General features: G+C 38.2%; 1 protein-coding gene across 31 annotated transcripts in view; it reads right to left on the reverse strand.

The window, feature by feature from the left end:
* Nucleotides 1–15,635, reverse strand: part of Dlg2 (discs large MAGUK scaffold protein 2) — a 1,657,078-nt gene that overhangs the window by 536,416 nt on the left and 1,105,027 nt on the right. For all 31 annotated transcript variants that reach the window (XM_075952981.1, XM_075952978.1, XM_075952983.1 and 28 more), the window contains one exon: nucleotides 8,373–8,423. In XM_075952981.1, the coding sequence (XP_075809096.1) occupies nucleotides 8,373–8,423 (51 nt within the window). The remainder of the gene's footprint in view (nucleotides 1–8,372; nucleotides 8,424–15,635) is intronic.

The following is a 15,635-nucleotide window of genomic DNA, read 5'->3' on the forward strand; positions in this document are numbered from 1 at the left end:
ATTTGGACTCTGATTATCATTCCTGTTACTATTAACTGAAAAGAGCTAAACAGTCCTAGAAAAAATGAGGTGTACAGAAACACGATTCTCCACATTTCTTGAAGGATTGGATACTTAATTCTATCTGAGTTTAGGAATTTTCACAATGATCAATATCAAACAATGTGGCCTAAGTGAATCAGACATTTAATTACTTTCTAATTAATTTGACACCTGGAGCAAGCTGGACAAGCCATTGGACACCTTTAATGGGTAACCTATTATTTCACAAGCACTACTTTCAAAATTCCCATGTGGCTCACTCTTATCCAAAACATACTTAATTTGTGAGACTTTTTTTGAGACTGAATAAGTCTGTCATTTACCTTGTAAATTTATTTATGGGTAAATAGCAAGCGAAGAAGTCATGGATTTATACTCTAATATTTGGTTATCTTACTGGTTGTCGAGGAATATGCCTACCTTGTCAGGGAGAATAGAGGGGAGTTATACGTCCCAGACATGGATTTCTCATCTTTTTTCAATCACTGTCATGCATGTTGGTTAAGGTCTCTCAGGCATGGTGAATCTATTTTCCGCACAAGTGAACTAGCTTCTTATGGTGTAAATCATACCAGGAATACACAGTCTGTTAGCCTCATAAACAGAATACTGACAAATCTACTCAGTTGACAGGTAATCCTGGGTGTCAGCAAGGCTTGAGAGATAACAGGTGCACCTGACTAAGTGTCTGTAACAAGAATCTGTTCCATTTCCATTATACTGTAAGCATCTTTGACTCTTCTCCCCCAACCTAAAATATAGTAGAGATAAATTAGATAACTTCTAATACATTTTAAGCTATCTACTCTTTCTTCACTATTGACCACCTTTATCCATAGTTACGTCCTAATTGGCCCACCTGCATCCTCCCCTCAGTCCGACCCCATGAGGATCCAGCCCTACAGCCAAAACAATGCTTTCATAGATACGACTGCTGCTCTCGTGACTAAACCTCTTCATAGGTTTTCCATCGCCTTCAGGCCGACTTTAACTAGCTTGCAGAGTTATCCAAGCTTATCCAAGGCACTCACGTTCACTGCTTGTTCTGTCTCTCTTGCCTGGTCCTCTGGTTCCTGCTTCACAGCTTGAAAAACTATACTTGTCCTAAGTAACCTGAGCCTTTGAGCAGTTGGATGGTACTCCTGTGTGAGAGGCTGCTTTCTCTTTCTGCCTCCTGCTGTGTGCTCGCATTCCTCTCATCGCCCAGGAGTTTGCTCAAGTGTAATGTGTCACAGAAGGACTCTCTTGTGGGCCAGATGTCTATAACACTATGTTCTTCTTCACAGTTACTATTTACTTCTCTAATACCATGCGATGTATGAAGTATAGACTGTGTCTGGTACTCACATTTAGTAAATGACAATCTGATGCATGAGAGAGATCTTCCTAGGGTTTAGTATGTTTAGCACATGGTCAATGCATTGAGCAACTTGGCAGCAGAAAATGAGCTATCGATTTGTCTTCAAATTGTCCAATGTTTTTGCCTTTTCCGTGACATGGTATCTAAAAACACCATAATAAAGTACTGTCCATGGGAAAACGCCTAGGGCACTGGGAGAGACAGATTCTAGTCAAGTTTTCATCAGCTCGAGATTGATGTTTGTGAAGAGGGACGCTAATCAGGAGGGAAAGGCAAGCAAAGCTCATTGAAAGAGATGGTATTTGAGCTACCTTTTAAGGTAGGCTAACTTGGTGTGGTGGAGCTGATCTTAAACCACTCCTTTAGAAAATGCGACTTTCCCTAAGATTTTCAGAGCTTGTTTGATCTCCGAGTCTCATACTCTTAGCAAGTAAAAGTGAGGTTCTTTAGACATACTTAATGAAAATATTATTTAATATGACCAATTTAGCATATAATTAATGTTATAGAGATTAGATGGAAATGTATGCATGGTAAATTCATGTGCAAGGTTCATGGCTGTTATACCTTTGGCATCTAACTAACAACAGAAACAGTAAAGAAAAGGCATGTTATCAGATTTCTCGGTGTCTTAACAATCTCTTATAAATTGTATATTAAGAATCACAGGCTGGCCAGTTCAGGTACTCTCTTCACAATTGCTTTGGGTCATAGCTGGGACCATCCTTGTGGATTTCTGGGAATTTCTCTAGTGCCAGGTTTCTTGCTAGGCCCGTAATGGATCCCTAAATCAAATTATCTTGTTCCTTGCTCTCCCTCTCTGGATGACTGTCTTAAATGTCATCATAGAGCCTTCATCCAGTGGCCGATGGAGGCAGATGAGGGGATCCACAGCTGAATACTGGGTTGAGCTCCCAAAGTCCAGTCAAAGAGAGAGAAGAGTGATAATATAAGCAAAGGGGTCAAAACCATGAAGGGAATACCTACTGAAACACCTTCCCTGAGCTAATGGGAGAGCACCAGTTTTGGCCTGACAGTGGGAGAACCAGCATAGGACAAAACCAGACCCTCACAATGTGGGTGATGGTGTGTGTCTGGGAAGACTGTGTGGCCACTGGCAGGGAGACCAGGATTTATCCCTACTGCTTGTACTGGCTTTTTGCAATGCATTCTCTTTGGAGGGATACCTTGCTTAGTCTAGATAAAGTGGGGAGGGCCTTGATCCTGCCTTAAAACAATGCGCTAGACTTTGTTGACTTCCCATGGGATTCCTTACCCTCTCTGAGGAGTAGCCCGGATGGGGGAAGATGGAGGGAGTGGGAAGAGGGGAGGGAGTGGGAACTGTATTGGTATGTAAAAATGAAAAAAGCTAGTTTTTATAAATAGATAAATAAAAGTATATCAGGCTAATTGTCTGCTTTCTTTCTCCATATTAACATATGTGTTATGCATGTAGAGGACCAAGGTTGCTTTCTCAAATGATCCTTCATCATTTTTACCATATTCATTGAGGAAATATCTCTCAGTCCCTGAGGGACAGGGCTTACTGATATGTCTAGTCTTGCCAGCAAGCTTGCTCTGGGATCTCCCAACTGTCTTGTAAGGTTGTCAATACAGGCAGGCTACCATGTTACTGGCATTTAAATTTCTTCTGGGGATCTGAAGTTTTACACCCATGTTTCTCTTGCAAGCATTTAGTCACCAAAATGTCTGTCTTGTCCTGGGAGGCTATTAAAAGTCAGGGTTCTCAACAGTTCTGATATATTTGTGAGAAGTGATGTATCAACCAAATCAAATATTAAGACTAAACATGCACGACATTATAAACCTTTACATGATCGGATTCATTTTCCAAGGGTAATCTGAGATCGATACAAACTGCTTATGTTCATTCCCTAATATGAAAACTGAAATCCAATGAGGGTACACATGGAGTTCAAGGTCATTTGAACAGCTGCTATTGGAGCCAGGGTTTTAACACTGAATTCAAGCCAGCCTCCATGCATCTCCTCCACTGTCCTCCCAGGAGCAGAGTGAGGAAAAAGCCACCCACATACTTTTTCTTAGTATGCACTACACAATCAGATTATTGTAGAAAAATCAAATACAGAAGTGACTGAGTATGTACAAATAGCATATATTCTGGAAGAAATAGGCATTAACAAAGTGAACACACTTCAGAAGTTAGTAAGTATAATTAAAAAGCAATAAAACTGTGGGGTGGGGTAAAGCATGTTGAAATTTAGTATTAATTTAGACATGAACAATTTTCCATATGAGAGTATAGTGAGAAAATTATATATATCCATATATATAATAGGTACAATATATTATATTATATATAATAACACATAATATTATGTAATAATATTATATAGAGAGATTGTATATACATATAAAATCTTCTCATGACAATCTTATATGGAAATATGATTCTAATCTCATATGGAAATATATATATATATATATATATATATATATATATATATATATATATATATATGAAGTTTTTCAAGCAAAAAAAAATAGCTACAATCAAGCCCCTGAGGTGAGAATAGCATGGACTTTTTGAGGAATCCCAAGACTGTCAGTGTAGATATAGCAATATATGTGAAGACAGATGAGGGGGAAAACATCCTATGAAGCCTTGAAGATGAAGATGATGGTGGTGGTGATGACGATGATGATGGTGATGATGATGATGGGTGAATTCCCAGCCCGTGGAAGGTTTCGATAATAAAGTGGTGCAGCCTGGCTTACAGTTTGAAAACTACTACCCCGGTTATTTGGAGAAGAGTAAAACAGGCTACTAGAGTGGTCCAGGCGTGGATGAACTTGCTTTGAGTGAAGAGTCTACAGAAAGCGTAGTAAAAACAGTTTGACTTTGAAATATATATATATATATATATATATATATATATATATATATATATGAAGTATGTGCACTCCTGTTCATGGATCCCAAGGAAAAGAAATAAATGAGACTTTGAAGATAATTTTGGCTGGATAATAAGGAACCATTTAGCTCAGATAAGGACTGTTAGATGATAAACAGTTTGGGGCCCAAGGGAGGAAGCCAAGGGGAAAGCACCCCTTGGTATTTAAGCAAATGCATGAGATGGAAAGTTAGTTGTAGACAATGAGCTGAGGGAAAGGGCCATCTTCAGATTCAGAAGTTGAAGCCATAGGGGAGTGTAAGCCTTGCATCTTGATGAGATAGGGCACTCTAGGAAGGAGAGCTGGCAAAGAGGTGTTTCCATCTGGTATCTGGAATCATCCAGCGTTTAGAGGAACAATATAGCAAGAACGCAGCAAATAGCAATGGGCAACCAACAAAGAAAAGGGAGCACAGAAAAATGTTTGCTCTAGAAGTTAAACAATCAAACAAACAAATAAACAAACATTATCTTTGATGAACTAGTGACAGCTATACCAAATGTTCCTGAGAAATCAGTTAGGACTGAGAACTGATGCTCAAATTGGGCAGCATTTTTTACTATCATAAATTTGACAGGGCAGTTATCACTTGAAAGTGAAGGTGAGGGAGAGGACTTTAAGGATACGAAGAGCTCAAAGATGTTGTGAAAATTGTTGTCTTAGAGACAGAGGAAGGGGAATTTTCTAGTGAAATGTTAAAAATTATCACGAGTATTTGAGAGTCATGAGTCCATGGTTAAGAACCCGAGAGCACGCTGCGTGAGTGCCTCTCTGGCCAGGCCCAGCAGCTCAGGTGCTTATGTGGAATAAACAAGAAGGGTTTAACCACTCGGTAATAGGACTGAGATTTTGAATCAGCTAAGTGAGAAAAGTAAGCGAAGATTATATGAGATGGAAGATTAGAATGGTGGACCAGGTCAGACTTCATATGTAAGGAGGGAAGGGAGGACATAAAGAGGAAGACTAGGGGAGGTCCATGTAGTCAGCAACTCAAGTCCTAATGGAGATTATGACGTTTGGGAGAGAAACTGTGGAAAGGATAACACGTGGCACAGAGGATTTGAAAGGTGTACCGTTAGTGGAAATGACAAGGCTCAGTGTGTGATTGGAAATCCAAGAACAGGGAGACAGGGAGAAGGTGGAACATGCTTAGGGTTAGTGTAGATACGAGACTCCAAACTAGAACCCACAATCATATGACTCCAAGTGAATGCTCTCTCTCTCAACTCGACGTTTGCCTTTCATTATCTGCTGAGCTATAGCTAAGTGGAAAAAAACGTGCTCTCTTAAAGTTGAGTGTATACTGTGTTGGGGAAGGGAGAAGAATCAGACAGAGTGGGGCCTGCTGAGCTGCACAGGCCCTGGGTTTACCTGGGCTGCCCACTTTATCTTGTGCTGAATCTCACTAATGACATTTCCAGCCTCGGAGAGGGGGGTAGCGATTTACAAACGTGCGTAGTTTTTCTTTCTTTCTCTCGTTTGAGTTAATATCCCCTAATACCACTTTCTCTATTTAGAATGCCAATAAAATTTTATCCAAGTCCATAATAGATGTGTTAAAGCCTCCATCTGCAGAGTAATCAGCTTCCCACATAAATTTCTTTAAGACGACTCACGCTCAATAAAAATTAGAATAAAATGAGAAATCTGTTGACTCATGAAAGTGAAGAGCAAGAAATTAAAGAGGAAGTATAAATGAATAAAGGTCTATAGTATTAACTCACACTTGAATGATAGCTCAAAGAATAATAATTTTGTTTTCATTTTATACAAAATTATTTAAATAATCATATAATTTATTTTATTGTATTATAAAATCATTAAATATATTTAGAAGATATGCAAAAAGAAACAACAAATATCTACCCCAAATCCTTAATAAGATGCTAGCACTTTAACAGATTATGTCCTTCCAGGTGTCACAGATGTAGTCATATATGTATCTTTGGTGTATTTATTTTCATATGTATTATAAAGTATTGTTGGAATTTGATACCATCATTTTTTTCCGTAGATTTTCAGTACAGGAACAAATAGAGAGAAAGTGAAAGAATGACAGATCCAAGTAGGGGTGTGAGCTTCTCAAACGAGACTCACGTGTCACTATGCTTACAAACCATTTGAAGGATTTTGATGAGTTCTTCAGCTATTATTATTAAAAGCTAAGAATAAATATAAATGGGATCACAGGATGGTCCCCAAGGTGCACCTAACACTGATCCAGTTGATAATGTAAAACCTTAGGTCACAGGGATGCAGGAAGGTAGGATAGTTTCACTGCAAACTAAAGTTAATAGGCTTCTTTGAGACGCCTATAAGACGTCTTCCAGTGGTACAAAGTCCTAACCAAAGTCATACCCATTGGGGGCCTTAAGTCTGGTACATTGCTATTGTCATGCAGAATATCTATATAAGAAAGGACTACTTGGATAGAGGAGAGGAATCAAGAACACAGTGAGACCGGTTTAGCTGCATAGGTTCTGGGTTTAGAAGGGTCGCCATTTACATTGTGTGTTCTACCTCATAAACCATGCTGTCACCACACCTGCCATTCCTGCACCTGCCTTTTATGTTTGTGCATTGGATGCTTTTGCCAAAATGAAAACGACATTACAAAGATAGTCAGCAATGATTCCACCCCTTAGAGTGGGGTGATTTGATTTTGTATCCATACAAAACATAGGCTTTGAGTTTATAAACAATAAGTCATCTAAGGGCGATTCTCCAATGACAAAGGAAATTGCTTGTTCTCTCAGCAACCCTCACAATCAGTAGTGTTAATTGTGATAGAGTCCTTGATTCTCAAGTGATGAGAAGACTCAGCCATACCATGTGTTTCCCCCACCCTTTCCGGATGTTGTTTTATTTTTTCCTCCCCTTTTTTTTCAAAGAAAAGAATATTTAAAAGCTTTTCTACTTTTACTAGAACTTGGAGATTGGAAGAGTTTTGTTCAATTCGATTCAGCCTATGTTTAATTATGTTTTAAACTTACTGTAAAACTATTTAAAATTGATTTACATAACTGATATGCTTTGTATCCATGCGATGACATAGTCTTCTAAAATGATATCAAAATATAACTTAGTATTTCATTGTATTTAATTTTATAAGATGAACATTATATGGGTATATAAGGAAGTAGTAAACATATTTTTGAGCCTTTACTGTTATAAACAGTACAAATTTGAGCAGTCTTTGTGAAATTTGCCCAACTTTTAAAATGTAATTGTGTCTCTAAAACTATGCTTTTTTCCCCCAAGGTTTTTGATCTCTGTTTCCAAATTAGCTCATTTTCAGGGCTACTCATTGTCAACAGATAGTAAGACACCTTGGAAATACTTGCAATTAGATATGAAACTGCTCATGTTCCTTATCTTCATTTCCGAATGAGGGTAAGTAAGCTGTTTTATGTATGCTCACCTTTTGGAATGATGGCTAGCCTGTTAATGTTACCTGACATTGCTTTTTATAGACTGTCTTTGACATTTCTTTGGCTGTTTTGTAAAAGACCTAAATACACTGAGTGGCACGGTTTCCTGTATTTGCCGGAAGTAGTTGCCAAGGTCCTTCTAGCTAATTTTCAGAGCGCTGCAGGGTTGATGCGTCTGCCTTTGGGGATAGGCTTTAAGCTTATCACTCTTTTCGTGGCTGAAATAGAAGATGTGTGGCAGTTGTGGGTCAGATTACAGCATCAATATCACATGGTGGAGAACATCTTATCACCTGTCTTAGAAACATACAGCCACATCATTAACAGCAGAGTATCCAGAATAAAGGAATGCACAGTTCCAGGGCCACTTCTGCCTCCGCCATTTGTTTCCCCAATCCTTGAAAACATGATCTACTAAGAGAACATTCTGGTTATTTGGTCTTCTACATCAGTGCTCTCTATCGTCAGCATTTCACTAACACGCTCCTGTAAATCTTGTAGGTAACTTTAAGCTAAGAAATACAATTTTGTAATTTCACAAGATTACAAATCAGGACCTGGAAGACAGAAAACCAACTTAAAGATTTTAAATTTTTTCTTACCCTCTCCAATGTAATTTCTTCGAATTCATATTCAATTTCTGTTCCATTGACCTATTAATAGGAAGAAAAAAAGGAAAGAGAATTACTAATGTGCTTTGAGTATGAGATTATACATTTAGAAACTGCTGGGGGAACTCCAGGTGTGACAGGCATATACCTGTCATTAGAAAATATTTCCTTCACATTGGGCTTTGAATTATGTTTTTCCGTAAATGAAATGAGACAAGACAAAAATAATTAATGATGATGCCATCGCTTAGGATGTTTTTTTTAATGTGTGGGGACAGTACAAAATATGCATTATGAGTTTGTAAACAAATCATCAAAGAGCGATGATATATAATTACAAAGGAAAAGTTTACTAATAACTCTTTAGACCTCATGCATATAATCTGAAGTGTGATGCCTAAAATGGCAGTAAAACTCCATGGGATGCCCCCTACTCCTCTGCTTCCTCCTTCTCTTCTTGCCCCTCCTCTTTCTCCTCTCTTCTGAGGGGCAAAGCTATATTAAAAATGACTGAGTCAGCTAAGAAATTCCATTTCTTTATCGATGCAAGTTCAGGTAATATATGCCAATTACTCTTTCTTTTGCTTATTGGAAGCCCTGGACCATGAAAGCCTGCCCAGATATTTCAGAAGGAATAAATGAATAAAGACGGACCCATCTTAAAATTCCTCATTAGAATTTGTTTCAGCCATCTAAACAATCCTTGAATAGATCTGAGTTTAGAAGAATTTTGAATATAGCCGGGCACCTATGAGTCAACAGATGTGCACAGAGAATTATGAAGAAATGCTGTAAACTGAGCAAAAAAAAAAAAAAAAAAACCACTGAATTTCTGTTCTTATCTGCCACAGATTTCTTCTTATAAAATTGTAATTTCTGAGAAAAAAGTCTCAAACTGTCTATTACTCCCCCTCACCCCTAAAGTATGTCTTGCTCACACCATTAGAATTTAGGAATCCTCAAGGGAGGCAGTGTTTCAACTACAAAATTGTAATTGCCTTTAAAGGCTCTAACAACTGTCTGGGTTTCTCTCCTCACAGAATTTAAATATAGTTCATGGAGAGCACTAGGGAGGCCAGGACTAGATTGCCAGCCCCTTTGCCCAGGGTCGAAGTTACTCAAGAGGGAGCTGATGAAGGAGAAACGAGAAATCAGCAAGTAATGAAACTAAGTATCCTGTTGATCTACAGCCACAGATGTATTTGTAGATTCTCTTTCATAGGAAATGGGGAGGGAATAGCATTGGTACCTGCAGTAATAATCAGAGAAAACATAGAGCCGTAAGCATGGTGGACTGTGCCTCAGCGACTTGTTTGGAGCATGGTTTTGATTATTCAATTACACGAGCTAATTGGTGAATCACATTTTACTGTGTTATTACATTATCAAACAGACCTAAACTAAATTTGATTTTCTGGGCTTTAGCAATTTAATGACTCACAGAAAAGGACTTCGTGATGTCAGAAAGCTTCAGCAACTCTAGGAAGGCTTTGGTTGAGTGTATGCAAAGACAGAAAAAATAACAACAACCAAAACTCCTTGTATGTGTATGCTTCTGCCTGAACTTTCGTTTATCTTTCTTACTTTCCATAGCTGATAGGAGGACAGCAGGAGGAGACAGAATTAATGTGATGTGTTTTTGTTTACTCAGTAGGGCTCCATGGAGCCTTTTCATTGCTTCACCAACTCTCTAGAGTGAAGCCCTTCATGGTATTGAAGTGCTGCAAACTGGGGAGGAGGAATAAGCTCCAAAGAGGGGAAAATAAGCCCCTGGGAGCAAATATCCAAAGATGCAAAGCGAAAGGGATTCTTTCAAGAAACAGAAGACAAGAATTTCTACTGGTTTGCATCACAGAGGATATATCGTAGCACATATAATTTTTGCTTAACAGTTCTAAGATTATGCATGCAGAATGTTAGATCCTAGGCTCATTCTTTATGCACATAATAATTAACATTCTGAAGTTCCCTAGTCAGCTTCATGAACAGGTCACACAAGCCTTGTCAGCAGGCTTCTGTGTACTCCAAGGATCTTTAGCTTTCAACTGAAGAATGTAATGTCATTTCTCTAAGATAACAATATCCAGACTCCTTTTGAGGATAGAGAGTGGCATCCAGGATGTAACCTTGCTTTAAAAAGAAAGAATACCATGTCTGTAACAAAATCTATTAAAATAAAAGAGGAATGAATTCTTTTTAATCATAGGCAAGTCAACATTTCAGCATTAACTGAAAAATATTTTAAACAAGGAATCAGAAAGGTGGTGTGGGAATTTAGGAATAAGAAATTTTAGAGGGTCTAATGTCTAGTCTCTCATTAGAAGAGCGGTGCTTTTATTCCCTTGATGAACTCTAAAAAAAAAAAAGTAGAAAGCGAACTACATACTCTCTTGGCAGAGATTTTGATAGAAAGAACAAAACACAGAACTAAGAATATCTGTGCATTTTATCTGTATTTTAATGAGAGCTTCCTAAGTCTTGGCTGTGATTTTATGGATGTTTAAACCTTTTCAATTAATCTGACCAGGAGAATATTCCTTCAGTGTTTCTCACATTTATTTAGATGGTAGCAATTTATTGAGAGGAGATGAATCAAGGAGTATCTAGCAGAGAATCATTACCACCCATCATAGTGAACATCATCATCCAGAGGCCAAAACTGTTGAGTATGGCTCTTGTTCTCCTGGCAATGGAGTGTACAGACAAGATGCTGCTGTGTGATCTATCCCCAAGGTTTCAGGATAATCCATATCAGTCCCTTAACATGTAACTTTCTCCTTTTATTTGTGGATGTGCGTGTATTTGTATGTGTGTGTGTGTGTGTGCGTGTGTGCGTGCATGCGCGCACGCGTGTGTGTGTGATGTATGTACATGAAAGTTGGGGGCATGTAAATCATACAGTATGTGTGGAAGTCAGAGGACAAACCTCTGTTGGTCCCCATCTTCTACATTGTTTGCTCTAGAAGGCCCATGAGCTTCTGAGAGATTTTCCTGACTACCTTCCTTCATAACCTAAGATCACAGAGGTTACAGATCTATGCTGATGTTTATGTGTGCTTGAGGGATTTGAACTCGGGACCTCACACTTTCACAAAAGCATTGTATTTGCAAAGCCAATTCTTCAACTATTCTGACATGAAACTTTCCACTTATATGAAGTTCTATATCTGAAAAGAATTCTAGCCAATATGTTTTCCCTTGAGAATTCACATCTCCTGTGATATCTAAGCCTTTCTGGTAGTATGGGCTAGAGAAAGTTGCATGGTTGAGGCCCCTGCTATTCGGACTCTGGTCCTACAGTCCAGACCAGTCCTCTGGTAGCTTATAGTCTCTTCTTTAGCTTAAAAACTAGAAAACTGAGGGACTGTCGCTGTGGAAAATCAACAAGATACACAGAATTTCCCAGTTTTGAGAAATATGGTTTTAATAAAACAGGCTATTTCCATTATCCTTGGTTATCTACCATAGCTACAAGATTCTATTGCTGAAAACACAACACATTTTGGCTGCAGAACATAGAGAAATCATTCTCAAACCAATTGCGAAGCTTCCTTCCTCCTTTGGTAGCACTGCTGGTGGGGAAAAGACATATCTAGTGCAGACGCAGTTTGCTGTACTACCTACCAGCTAGGCAACATGTGCCTACCTGAACACATGACTATAATGCCATGACTAGTTGCTTTCTGACTGGATTTAAGGCTTGTTCCACAAGAGGGAATTTCATCCTGGTGCTTTTAATCTAGTCAAAAGCTCATGGCCATTAGTATAGGGTAGAGCCTGCTTTTGGTTTGCTTAATGGTCATGATGTCAAATTGCCTTCCAACTATTTACATTTATATTCATAGTTAGGGGCTTTTCTCAACTTTGGTTCACTTTTTTTCTAGTTCTCGGCAGACAGTGCAGAGTCTGCTAAGAATAACACATTATGAGTACACAGCCTTAAATGGGACGTGTTCATCACCAAGCTGCTACCGCAAGGCTTAGGAGACATGGAAGAGGAGACAGAAAGAGCAAAGGAGCTCAGAGATGAGGAGAGATGCGGTAAGATATGCTGTCTTCCAGAAACGGTTTGACTGCTGACCACGACCTCATGGCATGTTTGGTTATCCTCTCCAGATCAAGCCAGACAAAATACTCGCATTGATGGAGGAGGTGCTCTCTAGGTTTCTTCTCTGATCTAGGAGCTTGTTGCATGTGATAGATACTGGGAATAGAGAGTAATTCTTCTCTGTGGGTGTGACCATTGTAGGTTTACTATTCTTCACCTCTGTGTACATATGGACAGCACTAATTGGACTCAGTGGATGAAAGAGAGAACATTAAATTTGGAGGAAAATGTAGTAGAGGGCTATATGTATATATATATATATATATATATATATATATATATATATATATGGAATTCTCAGAAATTAAAAATTATATTTTCTTTAGATAATTTATATTTTATGGCATTGATTCTACCATGATAGTTGGTAGGTTTTTCTGGTGGCCAGAAATATCAATTTGATGCCACACATTGTCCCTCACTTTCTGGACTGGATGCCTTCCTGGCCTCATATGGCCTTTAAAGGAAGAGAGAGCAAGACTCGTAGCCCACTCACATTTCACCTTGGAACTTAAAATTATCATTTTATAAACTTGGAATACTTTATAGATTATTTTTCTGCCTCTGTAAAACTTGAGTCAATTTTACAGTCTCTTTTTCCTTCACTGCTATAGTAACCACCTGCCTAGATGATGATATAATTTTGATTTCAAGATTTATTTTTATCTCCTGAAAAGATATTTTTTCATGACTAGCACAGGTGAAATATTTTATGCTTTAATCTTTTTAATTTGGAATCTTAATGATTTCCTTGATTTTTAAAATTTTTACCACCTTTTAAATTTCCCAAAGCTAAATAGAAACCAAACTTCAAGAACAACAGATCCTTACACATCCTCGCGCCACGTTTTAACAAGTGCTGAAACAGGAACGTCAAAGCAAAGGCCCCTTAAGCCTGGACAGAATTCTACCCAAAGAACAGTTACTGGCTATCAATAAAGCACCAAGCACAGAGACAGTTACTAAGAAAATAAATATTAAGATACACACATATTCTCAAAAACCATGTTCATTAATGAAGACTAATACACAGGCATTTTAAAACTCCCTCGTCAGACACTGGCTTTCACACGTGTTTGCACAGGCAAAAAGTCAAACTCGTCATTTTAGGTTTTCTAGATATACAGAGATATATTTCTGTTAGATAGATAATCTTCAACACTTCAAAGACCTACAGAATATGGCATTTTAAAGGTTTTTAAGAACTTAGACTTTCTCAACAGTTAGACATGTTTGATTTTGGCAGCACCAATTTCTTCAGAGAGGTTCATGGGCATTGAAGAAACTCATTATGGAATTTGACTTCAATGTGACAGGGCTAGCCATTTGGGTAAGAAACTACTGTTGCTTGGACTGCTTGATGGTATTCGGTATGAACTGGACATGCAGAGCCCACAGAAAAGTTACCGCTAAAGTTTCCAAAAGCCGGGCAGTGGTGGCACACGCCTTTAATCCCAGCACTCAGGAGGTAGAGGCAGGCAGATCTCTGTGAGTTCGAGACCAGCCTAGTCTAAAAGAGCTAGTTTCAGGACAGGCTCCAAAACCACAGAGAAACCCTGTCTCAAAAACCAAAAAAAAAAAAAGTTTCCTAAAGACTAGATGGTCCTTCAGGGATTCGGCTTCATAAAAGAGTCTGCCAGACATTCTTCAGGACACAGAAGAAAGTGTCTGACAAACTGCCAATATAGGTGAAAACAGTTTTTTAAAATTTCCTGCTTCATGGAAAAGTTTGCTAGATGCTATGAACCTGTAGGCTGAAGATGGAGGTCCCAGCATTACAAAAAAAAAAAAAAACCCACAAAAACAAAGAAACAAAAAAACAAAAACCTGGCGGTGAGATGTCTCTGTCAATTCTAGAACTTTGGAAATTGTTATATGTAATTTTACTATATTAAAGCTAAAATTTTCATTTTCATTTAGATAGAAAAGGAGAGATGATGTGGGATTCCCACTGCATGCTGTGAATGTTTTATTCCCATTGGTTAATAAAGCATCTGCTTTTGCCTATGACTGGCAGGCAGGAAAACTAAACTGAATGCAGGAAGAAAAAAGGTGGAGTCAGGCAGTCACCATGTAGCTGGTAAAGGAGAAAGATACTGGAACTTTATCAGTAGGCCACAGCTAACGGTAATACATAGAGTAATAGAAGTGGATTAATTTAGGATCTAAGAATGCACCAAAAAGACTAGACAACCATGCCCAGGAATCATCTGTCCCTCTGTCTGGGACCTTAAGTGCTTGCCACCATGTCCAGTTTTGAAAAGTGGGTTCATGAGTTGGAATTTCGGTTTTCATGAGAGGAAGACAACCTCTTTACTACTGAGCTATCTCTCAAGTTCCAGTTATTAATATTCCTAGCTGAGATTCTAATTTTGGTAGGAGCACTGAGTCTATTACTCACCTGAATGTCTTCTATCAGCAAACTGACTTTAAGTTAAAAAACCCTAATCTTATTTAAATAAATTTCTGAACTCAAAGAACTGCTAAATTATACTTTTAACCAAATAAATAAAAAAGTCAACACTATTCTATAATAGCTCATTCCTGAAAACTTCTTTCTTCTTTTTAGCCTCTGTTATTTAAGTCTCCATAATACATAAAACTTTGGGTTTAAAGAATTGATCAGGAATGTAATTATTATTATGGTTTATGTTTTTAATTGGAAACCAAGCATTTTTAATTATGTAGTTTTGTTTTACTATAGAACTGTGATACAGTATTGTTAGTATTTTTGGAAAGTGAAGAAAAACAGTTTAGGATTCTTATATTGTGGTAAAGAAAGTCATATTGGAAATCATCTTCATTAAAGGCTTCCACAATAAAGGGGCAACATAGTCAATGCCTGTGTCCATAACTGGATTTGTCTCTGATTCAGAAATGTTTTCCGTCATTCATCCCCATGTTTGCTTCTAGCTCTGTATAATGTGCAGATGGGAGAAGAACAGGTGGTTTTCCTGCATTCACTTGGCTCCAGCCTGGGTGCGCACTGTTTTATTCTTTGGGTTTAAATATTTCATGAGTTTGAATATGCTTCTTGAGAACACTCTGTGTTTGTAGAACCCAATTGATCAGTACTTGAAAAGGCATCATGACACACAAGATTCCAATCCATCAAATCCCTTTCTCCCCCTACCATCTCCCTGTGT

The sequence above is a fragment of the Microtus pennsylvanicus genome, chromosome 18 (assembly GCF_037038515.1).
Source record: "Microtus pennsylvanicus isolate mMicPen1 chromosome 18, mMicPen1.hap1, whole genome shotgun sequence".
NCBI lineage: Eukaryota > Metazoa > Chordata > Mammalia > Rodentia > Cricetidae > Microtus > Microtus pennsylvanicus.